Source organism: Patella vulgata, chromosome 7 (genome assembly GCF_932274485.2).
Source record: "Patella vulgata chromosome 7, xgPatVulg1.2, whole genome shotgun sequence".
Lineage (NCBI taxonomy): Eukaryota > Metazoa > Mollusca > Gastropoda > Patellidae > Patella > Patella vulgata.
This window is the reverse complement of record NC_065885.2, coordinates 60210012-60237946: the sequence shown is the minus strand read 5'-3', so window position 1 is coordinate 60237946 and position 27935 is coordinate 60210012. Positions and strand designations below refer to the sequence as shown.

General features: G+C 39.1%; 1 protein-coding gene across 1 annotated transcript in view; it reads left to right on the top strand.

The window, feature by feature from the left end:
* LOC126827499 (uncharacterized) overlaps window positions 1-27133 on the top strand; it is a 50956-nt gene extending 23823 nt beyond the window's left edge. The window contains exons 8-26 of the mRNA XM_056102322.1: window positions 1515-2021; window positions 2810-3066; window positions 4605-4848; window positions 5642-5945; window positions 7447-7637; window positions 9345-9479; window positions 10825-10986; window positions 11888-12215; window positions 13784-14021; window positions 18526-18706; window positions 20215-20443; window positions 21296-21406; window positions 21595-21770; window positions 22599-22746; window positions 23337-23369; window positions 24330-24396; window positions 25050-25108; window positions 26084-26335; window positions 26946-27133. Of these exons, the coding sequence (XP_055958297.1) occupies window positions 1515-2021; window positions 2810-3066; window positions 4605-4848; window positions 5642-5945; window positions 7447-7637; window positions 9345-9479; window positions 10825-10986; window positions 11888-12215; window positions 13784-14021; window positions 18526-18706; window positions 20215-20443; window positions 21296-21406; window positions 21595-21770; window positions 22599-22746; window positions 23337-23369; window positions 24330-24396; window positions 25050-25108; window positions 26084-26335; window positions 26946-27010 (3687 nt within the window). The 3' untranslated portion in view covers window positions 27011-27133. The remainder of the gene's footprint in view (window positions 1-1514; window positions 2022-2809; window positions 3067-4604; window positions 4849-5641; window positions 5946-7446; window positions 7638-9344; window positions 9480-10824; window positions 10987-11887; window positions 12216-13783; window positions 14022-18525; window positions 18707-20214; window positions 20444-21295; window positions 21407-21594; window positions 21771-22598; window positions 22747-23336; window positions 23370-24329; window positions 24397-25049; window positions 25109-26083; window positions 26336-26945) is intronic.
* Window positions 27134-27935: the final 802 nt, after the last annotated feature.

Genomic DNA, 27935 nt, shown 5'->3' with positions numbered 1-27935 from the left:
TTTAAGATCTAGAGTTAATGTGTCAGAAAATCATCCAATGTCAGACTTTATGATCTATGCTTCAGAAAATCATCCCTGTTGACCCGCCCCCTTCCTCCCATCATTGCATGCATATTAATAATATTGAAGTCAAAGATAATTGTAGTCTCTATCATCCATACAAATATTCTACGAATATTAGTAAGGATGGGTTGTCAACATTTGAGAATAATAGTTCATTGGCTAGATTATCCAGTCTTTTGTATTATCATGATCAAAGTCTAAGGGAGGTAACTAGTCTTAAAATAAGATGTCAACGCCCATGAAATTAATTTAAGAATTGACATATCAGAAATTCATTTGCATTAATTGCTAGTTCAATATCCAACCCTCTTAATTTTTTTATTGTAAAATTTCTCTCTTTATGGGCCATATCTTTGGGGGATTTTAATTAATCCTAATTCGGCGCCGCAGTTCATGTTTGTTTATAATAATGCATGAATTATGGGATTTATTTTGGGAAGGGGTGCAACTCTTATTTGACTTGGTCAATATACTGGATAATCAACCACATAAAAAATGCACGGACAATGAAACTTTTTGTCAAATATTGACAACGGTCCCAGATTCTCCGTACGTTGAAGACTAGGGAAGGTCTGAGTGACAGAGACTAAGTAAATTGTTGAATTGGGGTTAATGTGGAGTATTATTTTGATTGCATTATTAGGCAAACACTATACAAATTTTACATTTCATTTCACAATATTTAGCAGAATCAGTTTGATTAAAAGTTTTAAGTGCTGTTTTCGGTTTCAAATGAAATGGGGGAATCACAGTGGCTAAGTGGGTAAGACGCTGGCTCGCTAGCCTGGAGGTCGGGGGGTGTTCGATCCCTGCATTGGCCTAGAAAGTTCATCCAGATTTTCTGGTGTGGTTCCCCCTTGTCAGTGATGCAGGACTGAGGGCCTGACAAGGACAGCTGTCTAGTTGTGCGGATGGGACTAAAAAAACGAGGTCTCATGTACACATTGGCCCGCTGCCCGTCCAAAATTTCCCTCATAGCACACTGTATGGCGTATGCCCGTCTTCATTAGCCCAGTTCGGAGCAGAACAGGAGCTATGGTGACTAAAAGGGTAAGCAGACGCTGGCTAGCTAGCCTGTAGGTCACATATTTGATCCCTGCATTGGTTGAGAAAGTTCATTGGTATTTTCTGACATGGTTTCCCTTTGTCCATGGTGCAGGATGGAGGGCCTGACAAGGACGGCTGTCTAATCGTTTGGATGGTACAAAAAGCTGAGGTCCTGTGTATACATTGGCGTGCACGTAAAAGATTCTGTGGCAGTTGAAATTGATATAAGAGTAGGCCATAGTGCCTCTGCCTGGGCAAAATTTCCCTCAGCACACTGTATGGCATATGTCCGTCTTCATTAGCCCAGTTTAGGAGTGGAACAGTAGGTCGTTAAACCCCATTTCATTTCATTTAACCAAATTAATTTTAGGTGGTAATCTTTGTTGTTGTAACTTTAATTTCAGATCCCCCTTCCCAGTATAACTATTACCCCTCCTGCACCTGTTGATGTTTCTGTTAAAAATGCTGCCCAAATTGATATAGAATTTCTTATGCCGATTGGTACCAGCGATTTTAAATTAGATTTCAAATCACCCGAAAATAACGGGAAATCCATTTTGAATTTATGTGCATTAGTATTTGTGAGTTCCGGAGAAAACCTTCCCTGTGTGGACAAAGATAAAGTCGCAGAGTATGTCACATTGAGTGGCGATAATAGCGCAAAGAACGAGGCCATTCTGGACCTGGGCGTTGTCACGAATGTTGGAGATTGGGGTTATTTAAACGTTTCTCTCAACGACACAAAGAATACTATGAAGTTCAGACTTGTTGTCAAAGGAACGGATCATCCTCTATTTACGGTTTCATCAGCTCACACAATTGAAATTGGATTGACGAGGAATGGAAATAGAGAGTTGATTGGCAGTGGTATAGCAACAACTGCCGTGGCAGACCAGAATTTAACAGAAATTGTAAGTTGACCAAAGTTCGTTATTTAGTTAAACGGTACGGTAATATTCTGTTTGTCAGATTCTCTCAGTCTCATAATTACAGCAATTACCCAATCGATTATTGATGTATAATGATTACTTTTTGAACAGTGAGCGAAAAATTAAATGCTTGTAAATTGGACACTCATTATCAAAATTGAATGGTCAGCTTTATTACTGGACACAAGTACAAATTAGATGATTTTAAACGATTTTTAAATGATTTGTATGAATTTTTAAACAAAGATTTGATATTAAATGAATGTGAAAGAAATTAGTGCTAGATACACAAGATTAAATGATACCCAGGTTACAGTGTAGGTTGCATGTAGTTTGAATTCAAAGTTATCGGGGACAAAATTGGGAATCAAACAGCTCATGTATCATAATTATATTCAATACAATGACGATAGAAGAAAAATGTACGAAGCAATGGTAAAACTTGAACTTGATTTCGAAAACTTAAATGACAATGCCAAAATGATTAAGTAAATGAAATATTCTCGATATTGTGCAAAATACATTACAAAGTCGTTTAATATAAGACGAGAATCCTTATTTAATCCTAATTAATTGTACATAAATAATCTCTTAACAAAATAACTACAAATATTTATATTATTACATGTACTCATTTACTTTATTATTAATTATATTTAAAGTGACTAATAGGCCCAAGAGGCCGTGTGTTTGAACTATAAATTATAAAAATTTCTTTTTCTTCTTCTTCTTCTACATGTACCTTAATACAGATGTGATTAACATTTCAGGCAGTGACGCCCCCCATGAATTTGAAATACAAATATTCATCTGGGAATGTAAGATTTAATGAGGCAGTAACAGTACTGTATGAAATAACAACTCCAAAAGATGAGACCTTCCCCATGTTTGACATGGAGTTTATAGCTCCTAACAGCAGTGATACACCTAAAGTATCAATCTGTCGAGCCGAGGTGCACACCATTGGTAAAAATATCCCTTGCATGTCTAAAGATGGAATCAACAGTAAATGGCAGTATCTTTCTCAGTAAGTAAATGTGGTGTTTCAGCTCGGGGGGTGGGGGAATGGAGGGGTGGGGGGGGTGTCTAATGCATACACTTTAGATCATAAAGTCTATGTTTGAGTAGGTGGGGAGGGGGGGGGATTGATTTGTTAAAGCGGCCCATTGGATCACAGGGTCTGCCATGGTGGGGGGGGGGAGGAGTAATGGTCTAATGTGTACACTTTAGATCCTAAGGTCTATGTTTGAGTAGGGGGTGGGGGGTGATTGATTAGTTACCGCATGCCTGTTGGATCACAGGGTCTGTCATAGAGCTCAAGTACTGTGGTTTTGATTCCCCACTTATATGTGACAAGGACTTAGGGCTGCTGTTCCAACTTTGTGGGTTTTCTATGCGTCATCCTGTTTCATCGCACTGCTAAAGACCCCTACGTACACGCTGTATCATAAGGTCTGTCATTGAATCAACTGGTGTGGTTTGGAATCCACAGTTGTACGTGACAAGGAGTAGAGTCGCCTTTCCAACTTCGTGGGTTTTCTCCGCCGGGTCCTCCGGTTTCCTCGCACTGCTAAAGACCCCTACGCGCAAGCGAATTATTGAAATAAAATTGAACCATATGTTAGTCCCGAAATTACCTTTTTTGTGTTGAGTGGATGTTAAACCTCATTTCTCTCTATCTTTGAGTCAAGTGGAATGGTTTTGATCCCACACTTGTACGTGACAGGGGTAGGGTCAACTGCCTAACCTCATGGGTTTGCTTCCACTGCTCTCAGGGGATTGTGGGGGGGGGGGGGGGAGGGACACAGTGGCTCAGTGGGTAGCTGATGGTTCATTAACCAGATGGTCTCAAAAGAGAGAGAGAGAAATGGGGTTTAACGTCCACTCGACACAAACTAGGTAGTTTCGGGACTAACATATGGTTTAATTTTATTTCAATAATTCGCTTGCGCATAGGGGTCTTTAGCAGTGGGAGGAAACCGGAGGACCCGGAGAAAACCCACGAGGTTGGACAGGCGCCCCTACTCCTTGTCACGTACAACCGGGGATTCGAAACCACGCCAGTCGACTCAATGACAGACATTATGATACAGCGCGCACGCTAAACATTCAGTCATCCAACCCCCCAGATGGTCTCCGGTTCGATCCCACACTGGTATATGACAAGAGGTAGGGTCCCCTGTTCAACATCAGATTCGATCCCACACTGGTATATGACAAGAGGTAGGGTCCCCTGTTCAACATCAGATTCGATCCCACACTGGTATATGACAAGAGGTAGGGTCCCCTGTTCAACATCAGATTCGATCCCACACTGGTATATGACAAGAGGTAGGGTCCCCTGTTCAACATCAGATTCGATCCCACACTGGTATATGACAAGAGGTAGGGTCCCCTGTTTTACATCAGGTTCGATCACTGTGTTGGGCCCATTTTCCAGTCTGGTTTCCCCTAGTTTGTGTCCAATGGATGTTAAATCCAATCTCTCCCTTTCCCTCTCTCTCTCTTTCGTAATTTCCTGACCTGCTGATAAAAGCACCATAATATTCACATATATAATTCCAGATTTAACGGGACAAAATACGATCGAGCAACACTAAGTCTTGACTCTGTTTGCAACTTTCAAATTGAAACCAACGACACGGAAGACATGTTTGTTTTGGCTGGAGTTTTTAAACTTGAGAATCATCTGAGTACATCAGTTAGTGATTCTATGTACCTTAGTGCGGGAAGTATGTACACTTCAACCAAAATGTGGGTTGCTCAGTTAACACTTACAGTGGATGGATCAGCTCTTCCTGCTCCGGGGGTAAGTCAGATTTCTTTGGTCAACTTCTTGAAATGAGGTGTATTTATAAATAATCAATGTACAGTGTATGTGGGTATAATATGTTATTGCCTATGTCCGTCAGTCCATCCGTCCATCCATTCGGCTGTCTATCAACAATTGGCTTGTTAACGTAATAGAGGCCACAGTTTTTATACGCCCACATTTTCATGTGGATGTATATTGTCGTCGCCCCTGTTTGTGGACACTCTACAGGTCACAATTCTTATCCGATTTTGATGAAACTTGAAATATATCGGTTTATCTCCAAAAGATCTCGGCTGCTTTCGATATTGGCATGTATTGGATCGAAACTTCATAGATTATGTCCCCTGTTTGTACGAAAAATCACGTTTTTAGCTTGTGGACCCTATAGAGGTCACAATTTTTATCCGATTTTGTTGATACTTGAAATGTAAGTTTATAACCCAAAGATCTCGGTTCCTTTCGATATTCGTGCATATCGGACTGTAACTTCCTGAATTATTGCCCCTGATTGTACGAAAAATCGCGTTTTTAGCTTGTGGACCCTATAGAGGTCATAATTTTTATCTGATTTAAAAAACCATATTATTATATCACAGTCACACCCTAAGGACGACTGAGTTCGAATATCGTGAAAATCGGCTCAAAATTGACAGACAAAATGGCTGCCATTCGTTCTCAAATAGCGTAAAAATATGGTACATGTATATCAAGGTTGTGGACCCTATAGAGGTCACAATTTTTATTTGATTTTATCTCTCTCTTTCATTGTATTGTGTTTCTATTACAGACTCCACTTGAAACATTTGTACTTAAATCTGATGAGTTTGCTGCTGGAGCTTCTCCAGTTGGTTATCCTGGAAAATACGAACTTACCATCAAAACTGTACCAGGTGAAACAGTAGATTTAACAATAACGATTGACGCCACCACCAGTACATCATTGAGTATTTGTAATGTTCGAATAAAATCAAAAGGTTACAATTTACCATGTGTTGATACAACAGTCAACAAAGATGTAGTCATTTCTGAAGACCCTGTAACTGGTTTGAAGAATCAAGCTGTCCTTGCTCTTGGCTACGTCACCAATGTCGGTGAGTTCATTTGATTTTTATACCCCCAAATTTTCATGTGGACGTCTATTGTCATCGTCCCCGTCCATCCGTCCATTCACATTTGTATGTGGACACTCTACAGGCCACAAGTTTATATCCAATTTTGACAAAACTTGAAATATAGGTTTATCTCCGAAAGATCTCGTTTCCTTTCAATATTGGCATGTATCAGACTGTAACTTCATGGATTATGGCCCCTATTGTACAAAAAATCAAGTATTTAGCTTGTGGACACTCTAAAGGTGACAATTTTTTATCCGATTTTGATAAAACTTGAAATGTATGTTTATAATCCAAAGATCTCGGTCACAATTTTTATCAAAATTTTAAAAAAACATTCAATCATATCACTGTTACACCATAATGAAGGTAGATTTCCAATTTCAAAAAAATCTGTTGGCGCTCCCTATACCCAAATAGTGTTGAAGTATTTAATATCAAGGTTGTGGACCCTGATGATCTCGGTTCCTTTTGATGATCACGCATATTGGACCATAATTTCATGGATTATGGCCCCTGATAGTACAAAAAAATCGCTTTTTAGCTTGTGGATCCTCTAGAAGTCCTGATTTTTATCTGATATAAAAAAACATTTAAATGTATCACTGTTTCATCAGAATGAGTGTTGAGTTCGAATTTCGTGAAAACTGCCTTACAAAATGGCTGCTACTTGTACGCAAATAGTGTAAAAGTATGTAATACCTTGGTTGTAGACCTTGTAGAAGTCACAATTTTTATCCGATCTTGATGAAACTTTAAATACATGTTTATATAGAAAAGATCTTGGTTCCTTTCTATAATCGTGCATATCAGACCGTAACTACCTGGATTATAGCCCCTAATTGTACAAAATATCATATATTTTTTTAGCTTATTTCCTGTTCATCTCTTGCAAAATGAGGGCGTATATTGCATGGCAACCGCTGGTTTGATTTGTTTGTCACTGAATAAAAATTTGATCATTAGTTACTGTCCCAGATGTGACGAAAGAATCCATCTGATTAAAATACAGATCTATATTTGGTTTCGTTTTTTTATACTTTTGATGGCCTCTACTACATGAAGATCTGAAAAGTTGTAATGGGAGGTCATATCAGGGGTCATATGACCGCCTTTTGATCCTATGACATCAGGCATATTTAATTAACCAATCAGCGTTGATGTTTGTAGTGGGTTACCCACAGTTCTGTTTACATCACTCCCAAAAACTCGCCGTAACAGACCGTTTCATTGGTTAATCCCTCACTTCAACAAGAATGCCCATAATATAACAACTCATCCAGATACTAGCGTAGTAAAGACAAGTAAAACGAAACGAAATAGGATCTGTGTGAATGCGGGTTATATAACAACTCTTCCAGATCCTAGTAAAACAAAATTTTGAACTATAAAAAACGAAACAAAATAGGATCTGTGTTTTAATGAGATTGCGAAAGGATGAAAAGAACTGACATGGATTTCTTTGATATTATTTTTTCAGGCGATACACCATCTGATGCTGGTAATTCAACCTTTGATGATAATACATTACTATTGGAGATCACTGTTCAGTCTAAAGCCACAGCAACACCAGGTTCCCTGCCTTTCACAATCGCGGCTACTAACACAGATAAGTCTACTGCTACTGCCCAGAACCATGATGTTATTGCTAGTCAGGATGGCATTAATACGGTGAGGAATTGTATTGTTTCTTTTTAAAGAAAATCTTGGGACTTAAAAATCCAAAGACAAATTGTATCACAGTAGTGGATTTGTTTATAGGGCAAATCCTTTCATCTGAACGGCAAAATTTTCCCTTTAGGTTACAGATTTTTTGACGTACGGATCAATCCTAATGCGTAGCAATAAAAAAGTCCTATTCATGTAGGATTTGTCCTATGGACTAACTAGAACTTCTTCTGAAAATTGGATGGCCGAATGGTTAGCACATGCGTGCTGTATCATATGGTCTGTCATTGAGTCTACTGGTGTGGTTTCAATTCCCCAGTTGTATGTGACATGGGTTTTCTCCGGGGCCTCCGGTTTCCTCCCACTGCTAAAGACCCCTACGCGCAAGCGAATTATGTAAATAAAAATTAAACCATATGTTAGTCCCGAAATGACCTAGTTTGTGTCGAGTGGACGTTAAACCCCATTTCTCTCTCTCTCTCTCCCATAATGTATCCTTAAGCCAGGACACTACCTAACTTGTCATTTAGTGCCATGTAATATTATTATGTGATGTCCCAAATCAGATTTGATAATTTGAGCGTAAAATGTTAATTGGTTGCCATGGAAATGGAGGCCATACTGGCTTTTTTTTATATATTCCAGGTGGGTATGTTAGGAAATCAAAATCTTTACCAATTTGATTGACACAAACTATTTGTGATTTTTAATAACATTTATAGACATTAAAGAGTGCAATAAGGCATTAATTTGACTATATTGGGCAATTTTAGCTGATATCAAAATTTGACAGATCAATTTATACAGAGTGTTTTATAAGATAGTGTCCTGCCTTAAACATGCATTATGCAAGAGTTAAATCTGCCTATTGCAGGTTTTTCCCTACACCTGAAATGTTTTCTAAATTATTAATTAGACATTAATTAACTGATCCAGGCCATAATCAACTCACAAGGCCATCGGATTTCTCCAATATTAAATAGATTAGAACGGTTTAGCGGAGTTTAGCCATATTTTAATTTAATTTAAAAATGGAGGAGGTAGACTTAGCTTCAAACAACCAGTATGGTGGCTGCAATTATTGCACACGTCTTGTCAAACCTTCAAAGGTTAATATCTTCGCTCGCAATAAAGTAATTGGAATGAAATTTTCAAATTATTTGTTTTACATTATCTATTTTCGAACTATTACTGTATAGCAAGAATGTCCAGTTCTTTATCTAAATCTTACATAATGTATCTTTAAAGTTGCAATTGCAAATTTTCAAGTTATATTTTTAAAATAAAGCCTTACAATAGATGGTATCCATAAACAGTCCTACCTTGTTAAAGAATAATCCTATTAATCCTATAATTCGCTATTGCCAGCTGAGAAATTGGCAAAAATATCATTTTTAACTTCAAATTCCAACGTTGGAAAATGGCTGCCCCATGTTGTCAATAGCAAAACAGGGGAGGTAATTGTGTTGTTATTTCCTGTGTCATAGATTTTTAAGGGTGGGAAATAATGCCCATGATCGTATAATAGTGATTTGATAACCTATTGAGCAAAAGACATAGAAATAATTATGTTTTGACTTTCTTAGAAAATTTGAAATTCTTGCTTTAATGTATTCAAAATCACAAGGATGAGCAACTTTAATTTATAAATCAGAAATCTGTTACAAGTTTGGTACATACAAGAATCAACAACTTTAATTTATAAATCAGAAATCTGTTAAAAGTTTTAACAAGGAACTGTTTAAATATTGTTTCAGGTTTGGTACATACAATGATGTTGGTACGCTGGATATTGGTTATGCCTGTAATATTGCGGTTGATACAGAAAATGCAGAAGCTAACAGAGTAAGATTTTTATCACTTGCTATCGGTTTCAGGGGAGGAACCAGGATTTTGAGAAGGGGGGGGGGCGTGCTGCCCCCACTTAGGAGTGCGAAGCCCGGCCCTCGGTGGACGGACTGACAGGCAATCAACCAAGTCATCAACGGACTCGTTTCGGAGTAAATTACGACAGGGATAACTACCATTTTAAAGTATTTTTGTTCACCTTTCCCGTGAGAATTATGGGGCAAAAAATTGTTCGCCACCACAAAAAAATGGGGGGGGGGCATGCGCTGGGTGCACCCCCACCCCCTGGATCTGCGCCTGGGTTTCAAAGTTTTTAGGGAGAATGGCGAAAAACTGAGGTATTGTGTACACTTTGGCGTGCAGAAAACATAATCCTTGACTGTTGGAATTTAGTGCTGCTTTCTGGGCAAAAACCTCGGTTTTTCGTCACAACCGATCGACTAGACAGCTGTCCTTGTCAGGCCCTCCGTCCTGTAGAACCATGCAGGGAAATCCTGAGAAACTTTCTCGGCCTACACCGGAAGCAAACCCATGACTTCCAGGCTTACTCACTTAATCACCTGGCACTGACAATTCCTGACAGTTGGAATTTGATAAAGAATAGGTGTCAGATTTCCCTAATAGATGAATGGACAATCTATTTCACGCCTCAATTCTGTAGTCTAGGCAGAATTACGCTCATAGCATACACATTGGCATGCACAAAAAAGATCCCTTGGCAGTTAGAATTCGATATGAGAGTAGGCTATAGTGCCGCTTTGTCCAGGCAAAACTTCCCTCGTCAAAGCACACTGCTTGGCGTAATCCAGTCTTCATTAGCCTGGTTAGTAGGACAGTAGGACGTTAAACCCTATTTCATCATCTATTTATATAAGGGAGATAATCAAATTCAGGGGCAGATAATTCGTCTGATATATCTGGGTCTATAAATAGTAAAGGTAAGGATCAATCATCCTATACCATCCCTGTTTTCATCGAATATCAACACCATTCCCATAATGCACACAGAGATCCATCTACTTCATACTTCGAGAATAAATCTCTGTCTTTATTGGCCGTCATATCAAAAAATTAGTATATTGCTTTATAATGCGATTCTACTCCGTTTCACATCTAGCATACACACAAAGACTAAATAAACCTATTCAATTCCATTAAATGGAAGCAGAATAAATACTTCTCAAAATTCTTGAAGTATACTTAGTGGTTTCGACTAAAATTGTCGATTTAGGACTAGACCGACAGCGTAAGTTTAGTAGGTACCAGACCAACAGATTGCGAAATCCCTCAAAAAACGATCATTGCCTTTTGCCAATTAGATGTTTTGTAATTTGTGTTGCAGATCCGAGTGGAAGCGTATGTGAGGATGTTAAACAACGATACCTTGACTGATGGGATGACCGTATCATTAAACGCAGCAGTAAATTTCAACGATCAACAAATCTTTATTTCACAAAAGCAACTGACTGTTAAATCAGTAGAAAATTTTAGCGATTTGATGATGGTAAGTTAGTAAAATCTACTGCATTATAGTTTTTTTTTTTTTATTCTAGATTTAAATGTCAACATTAGGCCATGTAAAAACCAACAATTCTTGATATATCAAAACAGGTTGGCTTATGTTAAATGCCAGATATTAAACATAACAGGCCGAAATCAGTTGAAATACATGTTAATCTTGAACAATCTTATTAAAACACAGATCCTATTTCGTTTCGTTTTTTATAGTTCAATATTTCATTTTACCTGTCTTTACTACACAAGGATCTGAAATAGTTGTTATATAACCGGCATTCTAGTTGCTGTGAGGGATTAGCCAAAGAAATGGTCTGTTACAACGTGTTCTTGGCGTGCGATGCATGGAACTGTGGGTATTCCAGTAGAAACATCAACACTAATTGGTTTATCCCTGACTTGACCTTCCCCTACAACCAGTCAAATCTTCATGTAGTGTAGGCAATCGAAAGTATAAAAAAAAAAAAAAAATGAAATAAAGATCTGTATTTTGATCAGATTGAATCTTGAAGGAAACAAATTATTTTATTGAGCTTTTCCAGACTGATCCCATTGGTGACAAAAATATGTTATTTAAGAGCTTTCGCAATGGATGGCTTAAAGATAAGGGTTAGTCCTGAAGGATCCCTATACTTGTTTACATTATATGTATATCTTTCGATTCCCCGGTTGTACGTGACAAGGAGTAGGGTCGCCTGTCCAACTCCGTGGGTTTTCCCCGGGTCCTCCGGTTTCCTCCCATTGCTAAAGACCCCTACGCGCAAGCAAATTATTGAAATAAAATTGAACCATATGTTAGTCCCGAAATGACCTAGTTTGTGTTGAGTGGATGTTAAACCCCATTTCTCTCTCTCTCTCTTTCTCTGTATATCTAATTTGGACTATTTCAGGATAACCTAACTTTAAGCAATACCAGTGTCATCAGTTTAAACAGCACTTTTCCTTCTCCAATTCCAATGACAATTGCTGAGGTTCAAATATTACCAATTCTTGTCAGCATTCCACCATTTACCGTATCAAAAGTTCAGTTTGACGTAGATCTGCCTGTGACACCCACGTCGGCATCAATAACCTTCAAGAGCCTGAAAATTGTAGGTTCCGGGCCCAACACGTGTAAATATGGCTATGAAGAAGATTTTAAAATCACCACAGTGTCAAGTCAAAATACAACTCAGATTAATAAAGTCTATGTTGATATGGGTATTGTTTCAAATATAGGTAAGGGCTGTTCCTTTTCTAAATTTCAGAAAGAGAGTCTCGTAGAACGCTTTTTTTAGGGGAAGTCGCTGTGAAATGAAATGGGGTTTAACTCCCTACTGTTCTGCTCCTATGCTAGGCTAATGAAGATGGGCATACGCCATACAGTGTGCTATGAGGAAAATTTTGCCCAGGCAGCGGCACTATCGCCTACTCTTATATCGAATTCCAACTGCCAAGGGATCTTTTACGTGCATTCCAATGTATACACGGGACCTCGGTTTTTCGTATCATCCGAAGGACTAGACAGCTGTCCTTGTCAGGCCCTCTGTGCTGCATCACTGACAAGGGGGAACCACGCCGGAAAATCTGGATGAACTTTCTCGGCCAATGCAGGGATCGAACACCCGACCTCCAAGCTAGCGAGCCAGCGTCTTACCCACTTAGCCACGTGATCCCCTGTGACTAAATGAGTAGGTTGCTGGCTCACTAGCCTGAAGATCTCATGTTCACTCTTGTCCTGTTTACACATTGTCATGAACGTAAAAGAACCCTTCAATATAAGAGTAGACTGTAGGGACGTTGTCCGAGCAAAATTTCCCTCATACCACACTGTATGGCGTATGCCCGTCTTCATTAGCCCAGTTGATGCAGAAAAGTAGGATGATAACCCCATTTCATTTCCAGGGATGTAGTCACGCCGGGTGGCAACAGGCGGTGGACCCGGCACTATTTTTTGCCGCCCAACACAAACTTAAAATCAAAGAAAGCCGTCCAGTCGTATTTAAACCCATTCGTCCTTCTCTGTACACAAACTCAGCGCTCGAAATTTACCACGGCAAACGGCAAAGCCATGATAAAAGCCGACGCAAACCATGTCTGCCACAGCATGATTGATTTTTGTGTGCCGTAGTAGACCCTATCATCCCAAATTAGTTTAAAGAAAGAAGTATTTAAGACATCTATAGTTGGATTCATATCTTCGGTTCATGCTCTGGTGAGTTTACTGTCAGCATTTTCGACAAGCAGTGCTGGGCAGTTTGTACGTTCTGAGCAAAGTTATGAAATGAAATGAAATGAAATGGGGTTCAACGTCTTACTGTTCTGCTCCTAACCTTGGCTAATGAAGACGGGCATACGCCATACAGTGTGCTATGAGGGAAATTTTGCCCGGGCAGCGGCGCTACAGCCTGCCCTTATATGATTTTAATTTTATTTCAATAATTTGCATGCACGTAGGGGTCTTTAGCAGTGGGAGGAAACCGGAGGACCCGGTAAAAAAACCCACGAGGTTGGACAGGCGACCCTACTCCTTGTCACGTACAAGCGGGGATTCGAAACCACGCCAGTTGACTCAATGACAGGCCGTATGAAACAGCACGCAAGTGCTAACCATTTGGCCACCCCCCTCAAAATCACAACCATCTGATGGTTGAGTATGAACTTGTCATGCGAATATATGTCTTATTAATAATTATATAACATTTGAGGCCAAAATAAAGCCCTGCGATAGACAGATTTATCTCTTACATGATGCATCTTTAAGCAAGTTAAACCAATTAGCTGAAACAATATTTTTTGTTTTCCAGGTGTAACACACCGGCAGAACATAGCCACTCCAGAAGATGACATAATTTATATGGAACTAGAGGTACAGTTGGCGGACAGTACAGCAAATGATCATAACGCTGAGCTATGGATTGGACTCGGCACGAAAGTTACCACGATTATCGTCATATCGGAATATAAAGTCCTAATAACCAGAACTGGCACGGAACAACCCGAATTCAACTTGACAGCAACCTACGACTCAGTGAATTCCACAAGGTATGTAGAATGTTTTGATGTAATCCAGTAGACGTGGTACAAGGGTTAATCAGCGAACTGGATGTATGAGATGTGTTGTTGACGTTTGGGAAAGTAGGACGAGGGGAAATGTGTAGGGAGTGAAGTGCTGTAAAGGGATAGTTAGATGTATTATGAATGGTTAGAGTGGCTGTGGTGTTACGGTGAAATACTATGCCGCCACCGTAACACCACAGCTTTATGATTTGTTAGACAGGAGTGATGAAATGGGTGTCAACAACTGGGTATGCTGGTACCGTCGCAACGTAGCCGTGAAATATATATTGTGGGGGGGAAGGGCGGAAACAGAAAAATATACAATGTTGACAGTATGTGCCAGGCATGAGGCTGCGCAGACCAAGCGGCAGCTCGATAGGGAGTGTGTGGGAGGGTCACCCTCATAAAAAAATTTTTTTTTAAATTTCAGTTTTCTGTAAGCAGTGAAAACACTATTTTGGCATTGTTTGCGGGGTTAAACCTAAAAATCACATTAATACACCTATTGCATGATATTGTGAAACTAGCTGACGAAGACAGCTCGGGCGGCGATTGTTCGACTCGGGGCTGCTCTGTCAGTATCTAACAAACACATTTAGTTGGCGTACAACTTTTAAAAACTGAATGTCAGTATGGTATTTCTCACATAATTGGTTATCGCAAAAACAGAGTAAACTGAAAGCGAGTAATCTCGACTCAAACCTATAGTCTATAGCCTACTTACGTTACTACACTCGTCACTAGGCTTCCTATATTATTGTTTGTGGACGGTTTACTACTCAGTGATAAGCCTGCGCCGCAAAAAGAGGTCTCGCCTTTTATTATTAGTATAATGACTTCCTCATGTGCGGCAGGTTAGTTTGCTTCTAAAAACACTGTTTTCCGTTCCAAAAAATACAAAAGTAATTTTCTACCAGATGACCATGGTTCTTTTCACCGAGACTAGATAATTTCTCTCGGTGTAAGGATATAGCTATGGATAAGTTCATACAAGGTCAATAAATCCGCGGTCACTTCGAGTCACATTGTTGAGAAAATAAACCGATGGGTTTGTTTAGTAGCAAATCGAGCGTGAATCAACTGAGTTTGTAATGAAAAATTTTTGAGTGATATGTATGAACTGTCTTCACACATTCGGTTTATAATTAGCGATACACAGGTACAGTGGCAAGTGTTGTACTTCACAGACTGTTTACCTCCGAACTACCTCCGCACGAAATCCCCGATTTGGGTACTTGTTAAAAGAAAAAGAAATAGTACCTGTGCGCATGCCAGTAAAAAAAAACCTAAGAGTTCGCGCATAAAAATGCCCGAACGTACCAGGCGCCAGGTCATCCAGGGAAATTGTTTACTTGGATGGATAACTGTTATAGTAAATAAAATAGCGGGTCATTCCAAGTCAAATCACCTTGATATAATATGACTGATTCAATTTTGGCATTTTCAGCAAAAAGGGGCGTGAGTGGTCATCAACTGACTGGTCAAAAATTTTATGTGAACGTATATTGTTGCCGCCCCTGTCCGTCTGGACGTACGTTCACATTTGTTTGGGTGCACTCTACAAGTCACATTTTTTATCAGATGTTGACGAAAATTGAAATATAGGTTGATATCCCAAAGATCTTGGTTCCTTTCAATACTGGCATGCATCAGATCTAACTTCATGGATTGTGACCCACTGATGGACGAAAAATCACGTTTTTAGCTTGTAGACACTCAAAAGATCACAATTTTATCCGATTTTGATGAAATTGTAAATATATGTTTATAACCCACAGATCTCGGTTCCTGTCAATATTCCTGCATATCAGACTGTAACTTCCTGTATTATGGTCCTTGATTATACAAAAAATCTGATTTTTAGTTTGTGGTCCCTGTAGAGGTCACAATTTTTATCCAATTGTAAAAACTGTTCTAATATATCACCATTACACCCTAATGACGACTTTGTTCAAATCTCTTGAAAATCAGACCGAAACTGTGGGAGAAAACCCACGAGACTGTACAGGCGACCCTACTCCTTGTCACGTATGCAAGGTATTTATGGGACAAGGTACACTGACGTCCATCTTTATCCTTGTAACATGGACGTGAAATCTTCCTTTGTTCTTTCGATGAATAAGCAGATTGTTTTCCCTCTAGTAGATTGGGTGGGGCTTAACCGTGCAATAACTAGACATGTTCAATGTTATTGCACACTTTTGCTGGTTTACACTAGTTTTAGTAGAAATCATATAGTGAAGTGGGGTGGGTTTTCTGTGCAATAACAATAAGCATGGGGAATCCAAACCACGCCAGTTGACTCAATGACAGACCTTATGATACAGCGTGCACATGCTAACTCACTACATGGTTGGGGCAGAAAAGTAGGACATTGGTTATATACGTAGCGCCATGGAAAACGCATCACTTTTTTTCCCAAATATTTTATTACTAGGTGGTTTTGTATGTAGAATATTATGCAATACTATGAACTATTGTTTCACACAATGCTCCCAAACGCAAAAAATATCGGCCCGTGTGCACAAAAAAAATTGCACGAGATGCACATGAAAACCCCAATATTCATGTGCAGCATTGTGTGTGAGCCCTTTAAAAGCATGTTTTCAACTTAATGTGCAGTACATGAACTGTGAAACGTCAGTCTGTCCTCATTTGTTGTTGGACGTGTGAAGGAATCGAGCTAGAGATGCCGAGACTTACTGAAAATCAATGGAATGAAGCCATGGGAATGTCCAGGGCTGGCATGTCTACACGGGCTATTGCCAGACACTTCAATTGTCATCAGTCCAGTATTGTATGGTTGGTGGAACATGTTCGAGTTACTGGATCAACACGTGACCGTCAACGTCCTGGTCCACAACGCGTTACAACCCAGGCTCAAGACCGCTACATCCGGGTCACTCATCTGCGTGACAGATTCTGCCCAGCGGCTCGAACAGGTGCAGCAATCGATGGAAGACAAGGACCAGTAAGTGCCAACACCGTAAGACGTCGTCTAAGAGAAGTAGGACACCTTATATTGGAGCTATCCTCAGGGATCATCACCGTCAGCGGCGTTTGATATGGGCTCAAGGACACCAGACATGGAGAATGGAGAAGAGTAGACTGGCCAATTATGCTCTTCAATGATGAGAGTCGCTTTCATCTTTATCACGCTGATGGCCGTCAACGTGTGTGGAGACGTCTTGGGGAACGACTTGCAGACTGCTGCGTCTTCTAAACGAATCGATGGGGTGAGGGAATTGTAATGGTGTGGGGAGGCTTCACATTTCATCACTGGACCACCCTACTCATTTGCAGGGGTCGCGATAATGCTGTAGCCTACCGTGATGATGTCTTGCAACCAATTGTTGTTCCGATGTTTCGAGCGCACCCACAACTTCAGCACTTCCAACAGGATAATGCACGTCCACATACCGCCCGTTTTAGTATGGACTTCCTGGCTGCTAACAACATCAATGTCTTGGACTGGCCAGCCATGTCTCCGGACATGGCACCGATAGAACATGTCTGTATCGGAGATCACAGATGCACACCATTGCTGCTTTAGAAGCTGCTCTTGTCCAAGAATGGAACAATTTGCCCCAGGCCTTCTTTCAAATATTGGTATATTCCATGTGACAAGGCTGCACAGCGTGCGTAAGAGCCCATGGAGGACACACGCGCTACTGACATCTGTGTCGTACTTTTGGTTTTGACCCCTCTGACTTTGTACCGTTGATCACAATAAGAAGCAAAATAAATAAGATATGTTTACAGGATCATTTTGTTATACGAAAAACTAAGTGATGCGTTTTCCATGGCGCTCAGTATATTTATAGCATAGCTTTCATGAGTTAACGGGTTTAAACACCGAGGCCGTAGGCTGAGATGTTAAACCTGTTAACAAATGAAGCGTGCTATAAATGACTTGTAACATTGACACCTGCTCAACATGCTTGTTGTTATTGCACAGAAAACCCACCCCACTTCTCTATATGATTTCTACTAAAACTAGTGTAAACCAGCAAGAGAGTGCAATAACATTGAACATGTCTAGTTATTGCACGGTTAAACTCCACCCAATCTACTAGAGGGAAAACAATCTGCTTATTCAACAAAAAGAACAAAGGAAGATTTCCAGTCCATGTTACAACACCAGTCAAACCCCTTTTATTTTCCTAATACCCTATATATATATAGTTAATGATATAGTTTCGATGGCTGAATGGTTAGCGTGTGCACGCTGTATCATAAAGTCTGTCATTGAGTCAACTGGTGTGGTTTCGAATCCCCGGTTGTACGTGACAAGGAGTAGGGTCGCCTGTCCAACCTTGTGGTTTTATCCGGGTCCTCCGGTTTCCTCCCACTGCTAAAGACCCCTACGCGCAAGCGAATTATTGAAATAAAATTAAACCATATGTTAGTCCCGAAATGACCTAGTTTGTGTTGAGTTTACGTTAAACCCCATTTCTCTATGTCTCTCTATTGTGCCTGTTATTTCCAGTACACTTGTTGAGGTAGACATCAAACTAGAACATGCTGAAACATCAACAGCAGAAATGCAGAATACAATACTCAAGCTGAATGTCCCACCGTATTTAACATATAAAGATGTTCTCTCTGTAAACCCTACAGCACCTGCATATACATCCAACATAATTGATGATAACGCTGTTGAAATGCTGGTAAGTAAGCCTATAGTATGAATAGATGTAGCCCAATCTGATTAGAATACAGATCTGTATTTCGTTTCATATTTTTTATAATTTCGATGGCCTACACTACATGAAGATCTGACAAGTTGTACTCGAATGTCATGTCAGGGGATCGTACAAGCGACTTTTGACCCTATAATGTCAGAATTTGATTAATCAATCAGCGTTGATGTTTCTAGTGGGTTACCCACAGTTCCATGAACCTCAAGCCAAAAACTCGCTGTAACAAACCGTTTCATTGGCTAATCCTTCACATCATTCAGAACACCGGTAATATAACAACTCTTCCAGATCCCAGTGTAGTAAAGACAAGTAAAACGAAATTTTGATCTATAAAAAACGAAATGAAATGGGATCTGTGTTATAATCAGATTGAAATGTAGCCCATCATTTGATTGCGGATGCTCTAGAGGCTAAAGTTACCATCTGGTGAGAAGCTGGTATAAGTAGGCCTATAATATGAAAAGTGATAAATGTAGCCCATCTATTTGTCGTTCACAGTTCATTATGTATGTTCTAAAGGCTAAAACATTAGCATATTAAAGACTTTTTGAGTGCAGTTATAAAAGATGCATTATTTAAAAGCTAAATTTGACTATTGCTCGTAAGTAGGTCTGTAATATGAATATTCATAAATGGTAATCCATTCGTGTATCTGTCCGTCTCTCAAAATAGATTGTGGATACTCTAGACGCTCAAGTTACCATCTGATTGGTTTGAAATTATACAGACTGCTCGTAAGTAGACCGATTCCCCGGTTGTACGTGACAAGGAGTAGGGTCGCCTGTCCAACCTTGTGGGTTTTCTCCGTGTCCACCGGTTTCCTCCCACTGCTAAAGACCCCTACGCGCAAGCGAATTATTGAAACAAAATTAAACCATACGTTAGTACCGAAATGACCTAGTTTGTGTCGAGTGGACGTTAAACCCCATTTCTTTGGTTAATCAAATGTCTGACGTCATAGGGTCAAAAGCCGCTTGTATGACCTCTGACGCGAACTTCCACTACAACGGGTCAGATCTTCATGTAGTGTAAGCCATCAAATGTATTAAAAACAATCTGTATTTGAATCAGATTGATAGAAGGTTGGTTTGTGATATGCTTGACTCTGTTTTTTATCACTTAGTACATTTTTTAACTTGGGAGTTGGATGTCTGAATGGTTAGTGTGTGCACATTGCATCATAAGGTCTGTCGTTGAGACAACTGGCATGGTTTCGATACCTCTGTGTTACGCGACAAGGAGTAGGGTCGGCTGTCCATCCTCGTGGGTTTTCTCTGGATCCTCCAGTTTCCTCCCACTGCTAAAGACCTTCGAGCAAGTGTATTATTGAAATAAAATTGAACCATGTGTTAGTCCCGAAATTACCTAGTTTGTGTCGAGTGGACGTTAACCACTTGTGACTTATAGTTCATTTAAGAACTGATCGGATGACTTTGCTGCATGTTTCATTGCCTGACAATCTATTTTTTTTTCAGTTTGATAAATTCTTCTTCACCGATAGTTTAGAAATGACCATTTCCTTAGAAGTAAATACGACATATAAGGTACCGCTAGGTGTCGCTACTACTGCGGCTGTCACAGGTGTAGAGTGTGTTGCAAATGTGATTGCGCGAACACTACCAAGCGTGTTAGATGGTACAAAAGACTACAGTTCAGGTTTCAAGCCTGTTAATTTTACCTTAGCAACAACTGTGGATAGCGGAAGTAAGTTTGAACAAGTCTTTCATTTCTTTACTTAGATCCCTCAAATTATTTCTTTATTAGATTATTGGGAGCCACAGTGGCTAGGCGGGTAAGACGTTGGGTCACTAACCTGGAGGTCGGGTGTTCATGGTTGGGGGGGGGGGGGGGATGGAGTGACTGAATTGTTGAGTCAACTGGGGTGGTTTCGATTCCCTGGTTGTACATGACAAGAAGTAGGGTCGCCTGTCCAACCTTGTGGGTTTTCTCCTGGTCCTCCAGTTTCCTTCCACTGTTAAGGACCCCTACGTGCAAGCAAATTATCGAAATAACATTGAACCATATGTTAGTCCTGAAATGACCTGGTTTGTCTCGAGTGGGGTTAAACCCCATCTCTCTCTCTCTCTCTCTTCTCTCTCTCTCTGTAAAAATGTTGGCCTGTAGCAACTACTGAGTGTATTGACAAATATAGTTTATTAAGCCTTCTCAATGCTAATTTTGTTTTTAACCCTTTGGTACCTGGTACATGTAAACATTAACTACCCAAGTTTCCATGAAGAAAATTAAACAAAAGTGATATAGGTCATATAGATACATTTCCCTGGACAGCCCAATACCCCCCTAAAGTGATATAGTTGATACCGATGCATATCCCTGGGCACCCCAAAACCCCCCAAAAGTGATATAGTTCATACCGGTACATATCCCTGGACAGCCCAATATCAATACCCCCCAAAAGTACTGTCCCTTAGACTATGAGATATGTGAATACCTCTCTGTTTGAGGAGCCCTAACGTTAAGAGTAGATTTTGAGCAGTCCAAACACCAAAGGGTTAATGATAAATCTTCATCATGGTATTTATGTTTATTTTGCAGCACCTTGTGCAGCTACCCCATTGACCAATGTAGTGCCTTGTTTGTTGACATCACAAGGAGATGATATTTCTGGTCCAGAAAATGGTTTAATTGGATCGGGCACTGCGGATGGTAAGTTTTCATTCTTTTGTAGAGTTCATACGATAACTGAAAATTTAAATATAATTTTTAATTTGACTAAAATATGGTTTTCAAGGTACTTCAGAGTTATATTCTTTGACAAGTCTTCATTAGGCCAATCAATGCAGAAAAATAGGCCGTTTAAACCCATTTCATTTCTCATCCATTTGTTATTCCAGGTTGGGTTCCACCAGTTAGAGATGGTAAACTAGGACTTCTACGATATATTCAGATCAATTTAGCTGGGAAAGCAAGGCTGACCCAAATTGGATATGAACATACAAAAACAGATAAAGTTACTAAACTAAAAGTGAAATATAGTGATGATGGTCTGTCGTGGACTGATGGAGAAGATGTAAGTAGTTGGAAATTTATAAGTGTCGACTAACCATCCCAGATTTCTCTTATGAAGCTACTAGTTTTGTTCTTCAGTCTAGCTTATGTCGCCCTACCACGCGATAAAACTGATGGAGACTAACAGCAACTGACAGCTTATATCGCTACGACTGAATTTATCCATGATTGGACACAACCAGAAGCAACCAGTTGATCATAGTCGTAAGCGGCTCATGTCGCCCGCGCCAGTTGAAGAATCGGAGCCACAACTGATCACATGACTGACACGTGATAACCGTCAAAATGGCCTCATTCCACTCGTCTCCCACATGGTTGTTACCACCCCCTGGGTACCACGTGACTAAATAATCGAATCTTATTGGCTACGTCAGCGAAGCGCAGACTTAAGCCAGTCGTAGGTGCGCTCATGTTGCTTGCGACTAGGGACAACTAGTTGTCTCCAGTCGTAAGAGTAGAACATGTGCGACTCAGAGAAACTGGAGACGACGGGACGGCGACTGGTTGCCATTTAACTTACACCAGTCGTAAGAGTGCTCAGGCCGCCCTCATAGTCACGACTGATCAGTTCCACTTGATCGTAAACTACTCCTCGATTTCGAGTCTCCGCCAGTTTTATCACGTCGTAGGGCAACATAAGCTAGGCTTTATGCAAAGTTTCAAGGCTTAAGTAGATTTTGCGGTCGTTCCCTAGTATTACTCTATTTCATATTAATTTTATCTATTTCATATTAATATCACTCAATTTCATATCACTCAATTTCATATAAATATCACTTTATTTCATATTAATATCACTCTATTTAATAATTATATCACTGTATTTCAGGTAACACTAAACGCTGGTAATGGTAATTTCCAAGGTTCTCTATCATCCGCGTATATTAGATTTTATGTTATTGAAACATCAGCACCATCCGTGGAAGTAGGACTTAAATTTTCATTTACTGGTTGCTATGATACAGCGACTGTTGCAAGTAAGTAGAAAATAAGTATCGTCAGCCGTTCCTTATGGAATGAAATTAAATGAGATGGGGTTTGACATCCTTCTGTTCTGCTCCTGACTGGGCTAATGAAGATGTGCATATGTCATACAGTGTGCTATGAGAAAAATTCTGCCTTGACTTTTGTTTTAATTTGCAAGAATCATGAGATTATTAACCAGCTAGGTGCCTTTGGTAACCTGTGATATTATGAATGTCATGAATAATAAATAGTGTCTGCGCATGCACCTCGATCAGCTGGACCACCTGGTTTATATTGATATTAGGCATAAATAAACATATCCCACATTGATATTTGATGTAGTTAAACATATCCCGTATTGATATTTGATGTAGTTAAACATATCCCATATTGATATTTGATGTAGTTAAACATATCCCATATTGATATTTGATGTAGTTAAACATATCCCATATTGATATTTGATGTAGTTAAACATATCACATTATGATATTTGATGTAAATAAACATATCCCGCATTGATATTTGAAAAAATAAGTATTTGATGTTTATGGTTAAGTATTGTAATACTTCAGGATGATATATGTTTGTATCTTTTTAGCTCCCTGTCCAACTGCTACAACAGCACCTGCAGGTAAATTATTATTCATTCTGATAAATAGTCCATTTATATTCTAACTTTTATGTTGTACTACAGAGTCATGTTAAAGTTACGCTGTCTGTCTACAATTAGCTGGGGGGTTGGATGGCCGAATGGTTAGCACGTGCGTGCTGTATCATAAGACCTGTCATTGAGTCAATTGCATGGTTTCGAATCCCCGGTTGTACGTGACAAGGAGTATGGTCGCATGTCCAACCTCGTGGGTTTCTCCAGGTCCTCCGGTTTCCTCCCATTGCTAAAGACCCCTACGCACAAGCAAATTATTGAAATAAAATTAAAAACGATATGTTAGTCCGGAAATGACCTAGTTTGTATCGAGTGGACGTTAAACCCCATTTTTTTCTCTCTCTCTCTCTCTCTATAGTTAGCTCCACTTGAGAACAGACACTAAACTAATAGACGGACATTAAGTAACCAGTTTAGTTGAAAAGGCTAAGTATACTTCGAGAATCTTGAGACATGTTTATTCTGCTTCCATTTATCAAAATCGATAAATGTTTATTTAGTCTTTGTGTGTATGAAAGATATAAAATGAATTAGAACCACATTACAAAATAGTGTATTGATTTTTGGACCAGGAAATGGTCACTAACTGCTACTCATCTTTTTGCTGTTCTTGTTCTTGGGGTGATATGGTACTCTTCAAAAAAGCCTAGGGCTCTGTCATGTCCGATCGTCATGAGAATTGGCATGTTTCTTCTTTGAACAATTCTGCATCGATTTGGTGAATAAGATTTTTGAATTTCATCCAACAACATGGTCAGTTACTACTCCATGGTACGATCATACTTATTTGAATATGGTGGCCTTTCAGGTACAGAGATCTAAATACAAAGTAGATAGTTTTCTGTGTCAAGAATACAGACTATTAAATTTCAGAATTTACCTGAGTAAGAAAACCGGTTGTAATTATTTATTATGTGTGAATTTCAGAATATGCTCGTCGTACATTTGTTGTTGATGATACTCATGTGTATGTCTGTGATGGAAGTCTGGGAAGGTAAGTTGTAATAAAAATGTCACAACTTGACTCATTCTTCCTGAATCATGCTAGAATAGACATCAACTGGCATGGTTTTGAATCCCCGGTTGTATGTGACAAGGAGTAGGGTCGCCTGTCCAACCTCGTGGGTTTTCTCCGGGTCCTCCGGTTTCCTCTCACTGCTAAAGACCCCTACGTGCAAGCAAATTATTGAAATATCATCAAAATCGGAAGAAAAATGATTTTTCAGGCAAAAAGAAATATATTTTTGCCAAGGGATAAGACATTTTTTGGCAAAAGTTTCATTTTCAATTATTTTTCTTTTATGAATTCGGACAAAAATGTTTAACCCCTCCTGATCATGTAGAGTCCTGTGTGTCTATTGTAATTTCTTTACATGTTCATTTTAATATAACAGTAATGTTTATCCAACCTTGTTGGTTATCTCTGGGTCCCCCGGTTGTATGTGACAAGGAGTAGGGTCGCTGTCCAACCTCGTAGGGTTTTCTCCGGGTCCTCCAGTTTCCTCTCACTGCTAAAGACCCCTATGCACAAGCGATTTATTGAAATAAATATTAACCATATGTTAGTCCCGAAATGACCTGGTTTGTGTCAAGTGGACATCAAACCCCATTTATCTCTCTATATATATATATGTGTTTATATTATAGTGATGGTAACGAAATTATCCAAAGATGTTATTCTTCACAAGATGGAGACAAATGGACAGGTAAAAAATTGTAGAAATCTAAACTTAAAGTAGCTAAGTCTTAACTCATTATCATTCAAAGTCTTCGACATTGAAAACACAAATTATTGGTGGTAATTACGTGTGAGCTACTGGAATGGTTTTTCTACAGCCAATTCAGCTAATTTAATTATTTAAGTAGCCAAAAGTGAATATTTAATTAATAAATAATTATCATAAGCCTTACTAATATTTCATTTTTAAGTCCAATACAAATGTATATATTTTTTTGTTTACCCCATGCTGACAAAGTTGTATATACACCGTGAATTCACAATACCCAACCATGAATAAAAAATATGAATTTACTTTGAAAAGATTTTGGTGCGTTATCAAAAATGACCGGCAGTGAAAATTTTGAAGTGGAAGACTTGCTTGCGACCCATTGGAAGCCCATTTGTGTCAATTTCTAGGTGCCAAATATTAGCGATTTAGCTCCTTTAAATGATCATTTGGAGTGTGGATTAAACGGTAACAAATTACATACAGTCCGAAAAGAAAACCAAGTGAAGATGAGCAACTTTAGCATTAAATAACATGTACACTTTATTGTATTTCGGGGATCACGTGGCTAAGTGGGTAAGACGCTGTCTCACTAGCCTGGAGGTCGGGTGTTCGATCCCTGCATTGGCCGAGAAAGTCCATCCTGATTTTCTGGCGTGGTTTCCCCTTGTCAGTGATGCAGGACGGAGGGCCTGACAAGGACAGCTGTCTAGTCAGTCGGATGGAACAAAAAACCGAGGTCCCGTGAACACATTGGAGTGCATGTAAAAGATCCCTTGGCAGTTGGAAGTCGATATAAGAGTAGGCCGCAGCGCCGCTGCCCGGGCAAATTTCCCTCATGGGACACTGCATGGCATATGCCCGTCTTCATTAGCCCAGTTTAGGAGCAGAACAGTAGGACGTTAAACCCCATTTCATTTCATTTCATTTATTGTATTTCTTTTTCTTTTTAAGAAATGGACTCTAGGGTGCATTGTATGGTCGGGTTTCACAATGACGTAAAAGGAGCTAAAGTTTACGCCCTCTCGTCCTCTCCGTACTATAATTACATGGTGTCAGGTGACAAAGGAACGACATGGATGGCTGTCAATAACGATAGAATGAACACAGTTAAAACTGATCTCACCTATACTCCTGCTGTTAAAGTACCATGGATCAACAACGTAAACTTGAATAGTATGACCCTTACTCAAGGAAGTTGGGACGGTAAGTCATGTGGCATGACATAAATATATATGTCATTAATTTGTTTATTTTTACCGTGGGCCAAATTTGAGTATAGATTAGGCTGTATCCCCATGTTATACACCGACTGTTGGTTTAAATACACCAGCTATTGACTTAAAGGGCTATTATACATCAGCTGTTGACTTAAAGGGCTATTATACATCAGCTGTTGTTGACTTAAAGGGCTATTATACACCAGCTGTTGACTTAAAGGGCTATTATACATCAGCTGTTGTGGTTTAAAGGGCTATTATACACCAAGTGTTGGTTTAATGGGCTATTATACACTAACTGTTAGTTTAAAGGGCTATTATACACCAAACGTTGGTTTAAAGGGTTATTATACACTGACTGTTGGTTTAAAGGGCTATTATACACCGAATGTTGGTTTAAAGGGCTATTATACACCAAATGTTGGTTACTCATTTTGTGTCTTTTAAGATAGACTGGACTGTTGCATCGTACAGTCTCCATTAACTTCGCCTTTAATTTTCTTGATTGGCGGCACAAAACTGTAGGATAGTTCTTGGAATATTGCTGACTACATGATTTTACAAAAGATTAAAACATGTTTATTTTTATTTTTCAGCAAAATATGAGGGTATGCAGTCAGGCGCTGTAACAAAATTCAAATGGGATTCATGCTGTCCCTAATTAAATATAGAGAATTCATATTCTCAATGATGTAATCAAGATATTATCAAGTTTATTATTGTTGATATTCACATTGTATTATCAATTAAGATTTTTTTTTATGTTTGCATTAATTACATTAATTAAGAGAGATTTATCGGGGAGGGGGGGGGGGTTACACTGTAATCCGGGTAACATTTAATGTTGTGTATTTAGCACTAATTTCTTTCACATTCATTCAATATCAAATCTTTGTTTAAAAATTTGTAAAAATCATATAATATCATCCAAAATCATCTAATTTTTACTTGTGTCCAGTTTATATCTGACTGATTAATTTTGATAATGTGTGTCCAATTTACAAGTGTTTAATCATTATAGATCAATAATCAATTGGGTTGTTTATTTTTTAACAGTGATCGAGAAATTAAACACTTGTAAATTGGACACTCATTATCAAAATTGAATGGTAAGCTTTATGCTGTACACAAGTACAAATTAGATGATTTTAAACAATTTTTAAATAAAGATTTGATATTGAATGAATGTGAAAGAAATTAGTGCTAAATACCAGAAGCGTAGCTGTGAAATATATATTGGAGGGGTCCGCAACCCTAACCCCTAACCCTAACCTATTTTTAAAACCCTAAAAAATATAAACAAACACCATGTGGCCATGCTGTCTACCAAGACACCGCGTGTAAAAGCATTATGGTTACGTTGCTGGCTGAGTGGGCGATAAATATTTGGTTTAGGCGGTTATGTTTTTGGGTACCTACATGCGAGTCACTCTGATAAGTGGCAGAAAAAAATTAACAAAATATTACTGAGGCTAACTAAACACAATTTTATGGAAAACAGGTACTTTTCACTTCACACATGTTTCCAGGATGATTATCTGTGTTTTATTTTAGCAGTTAGCAGTATAAACCATATTGGGATATGT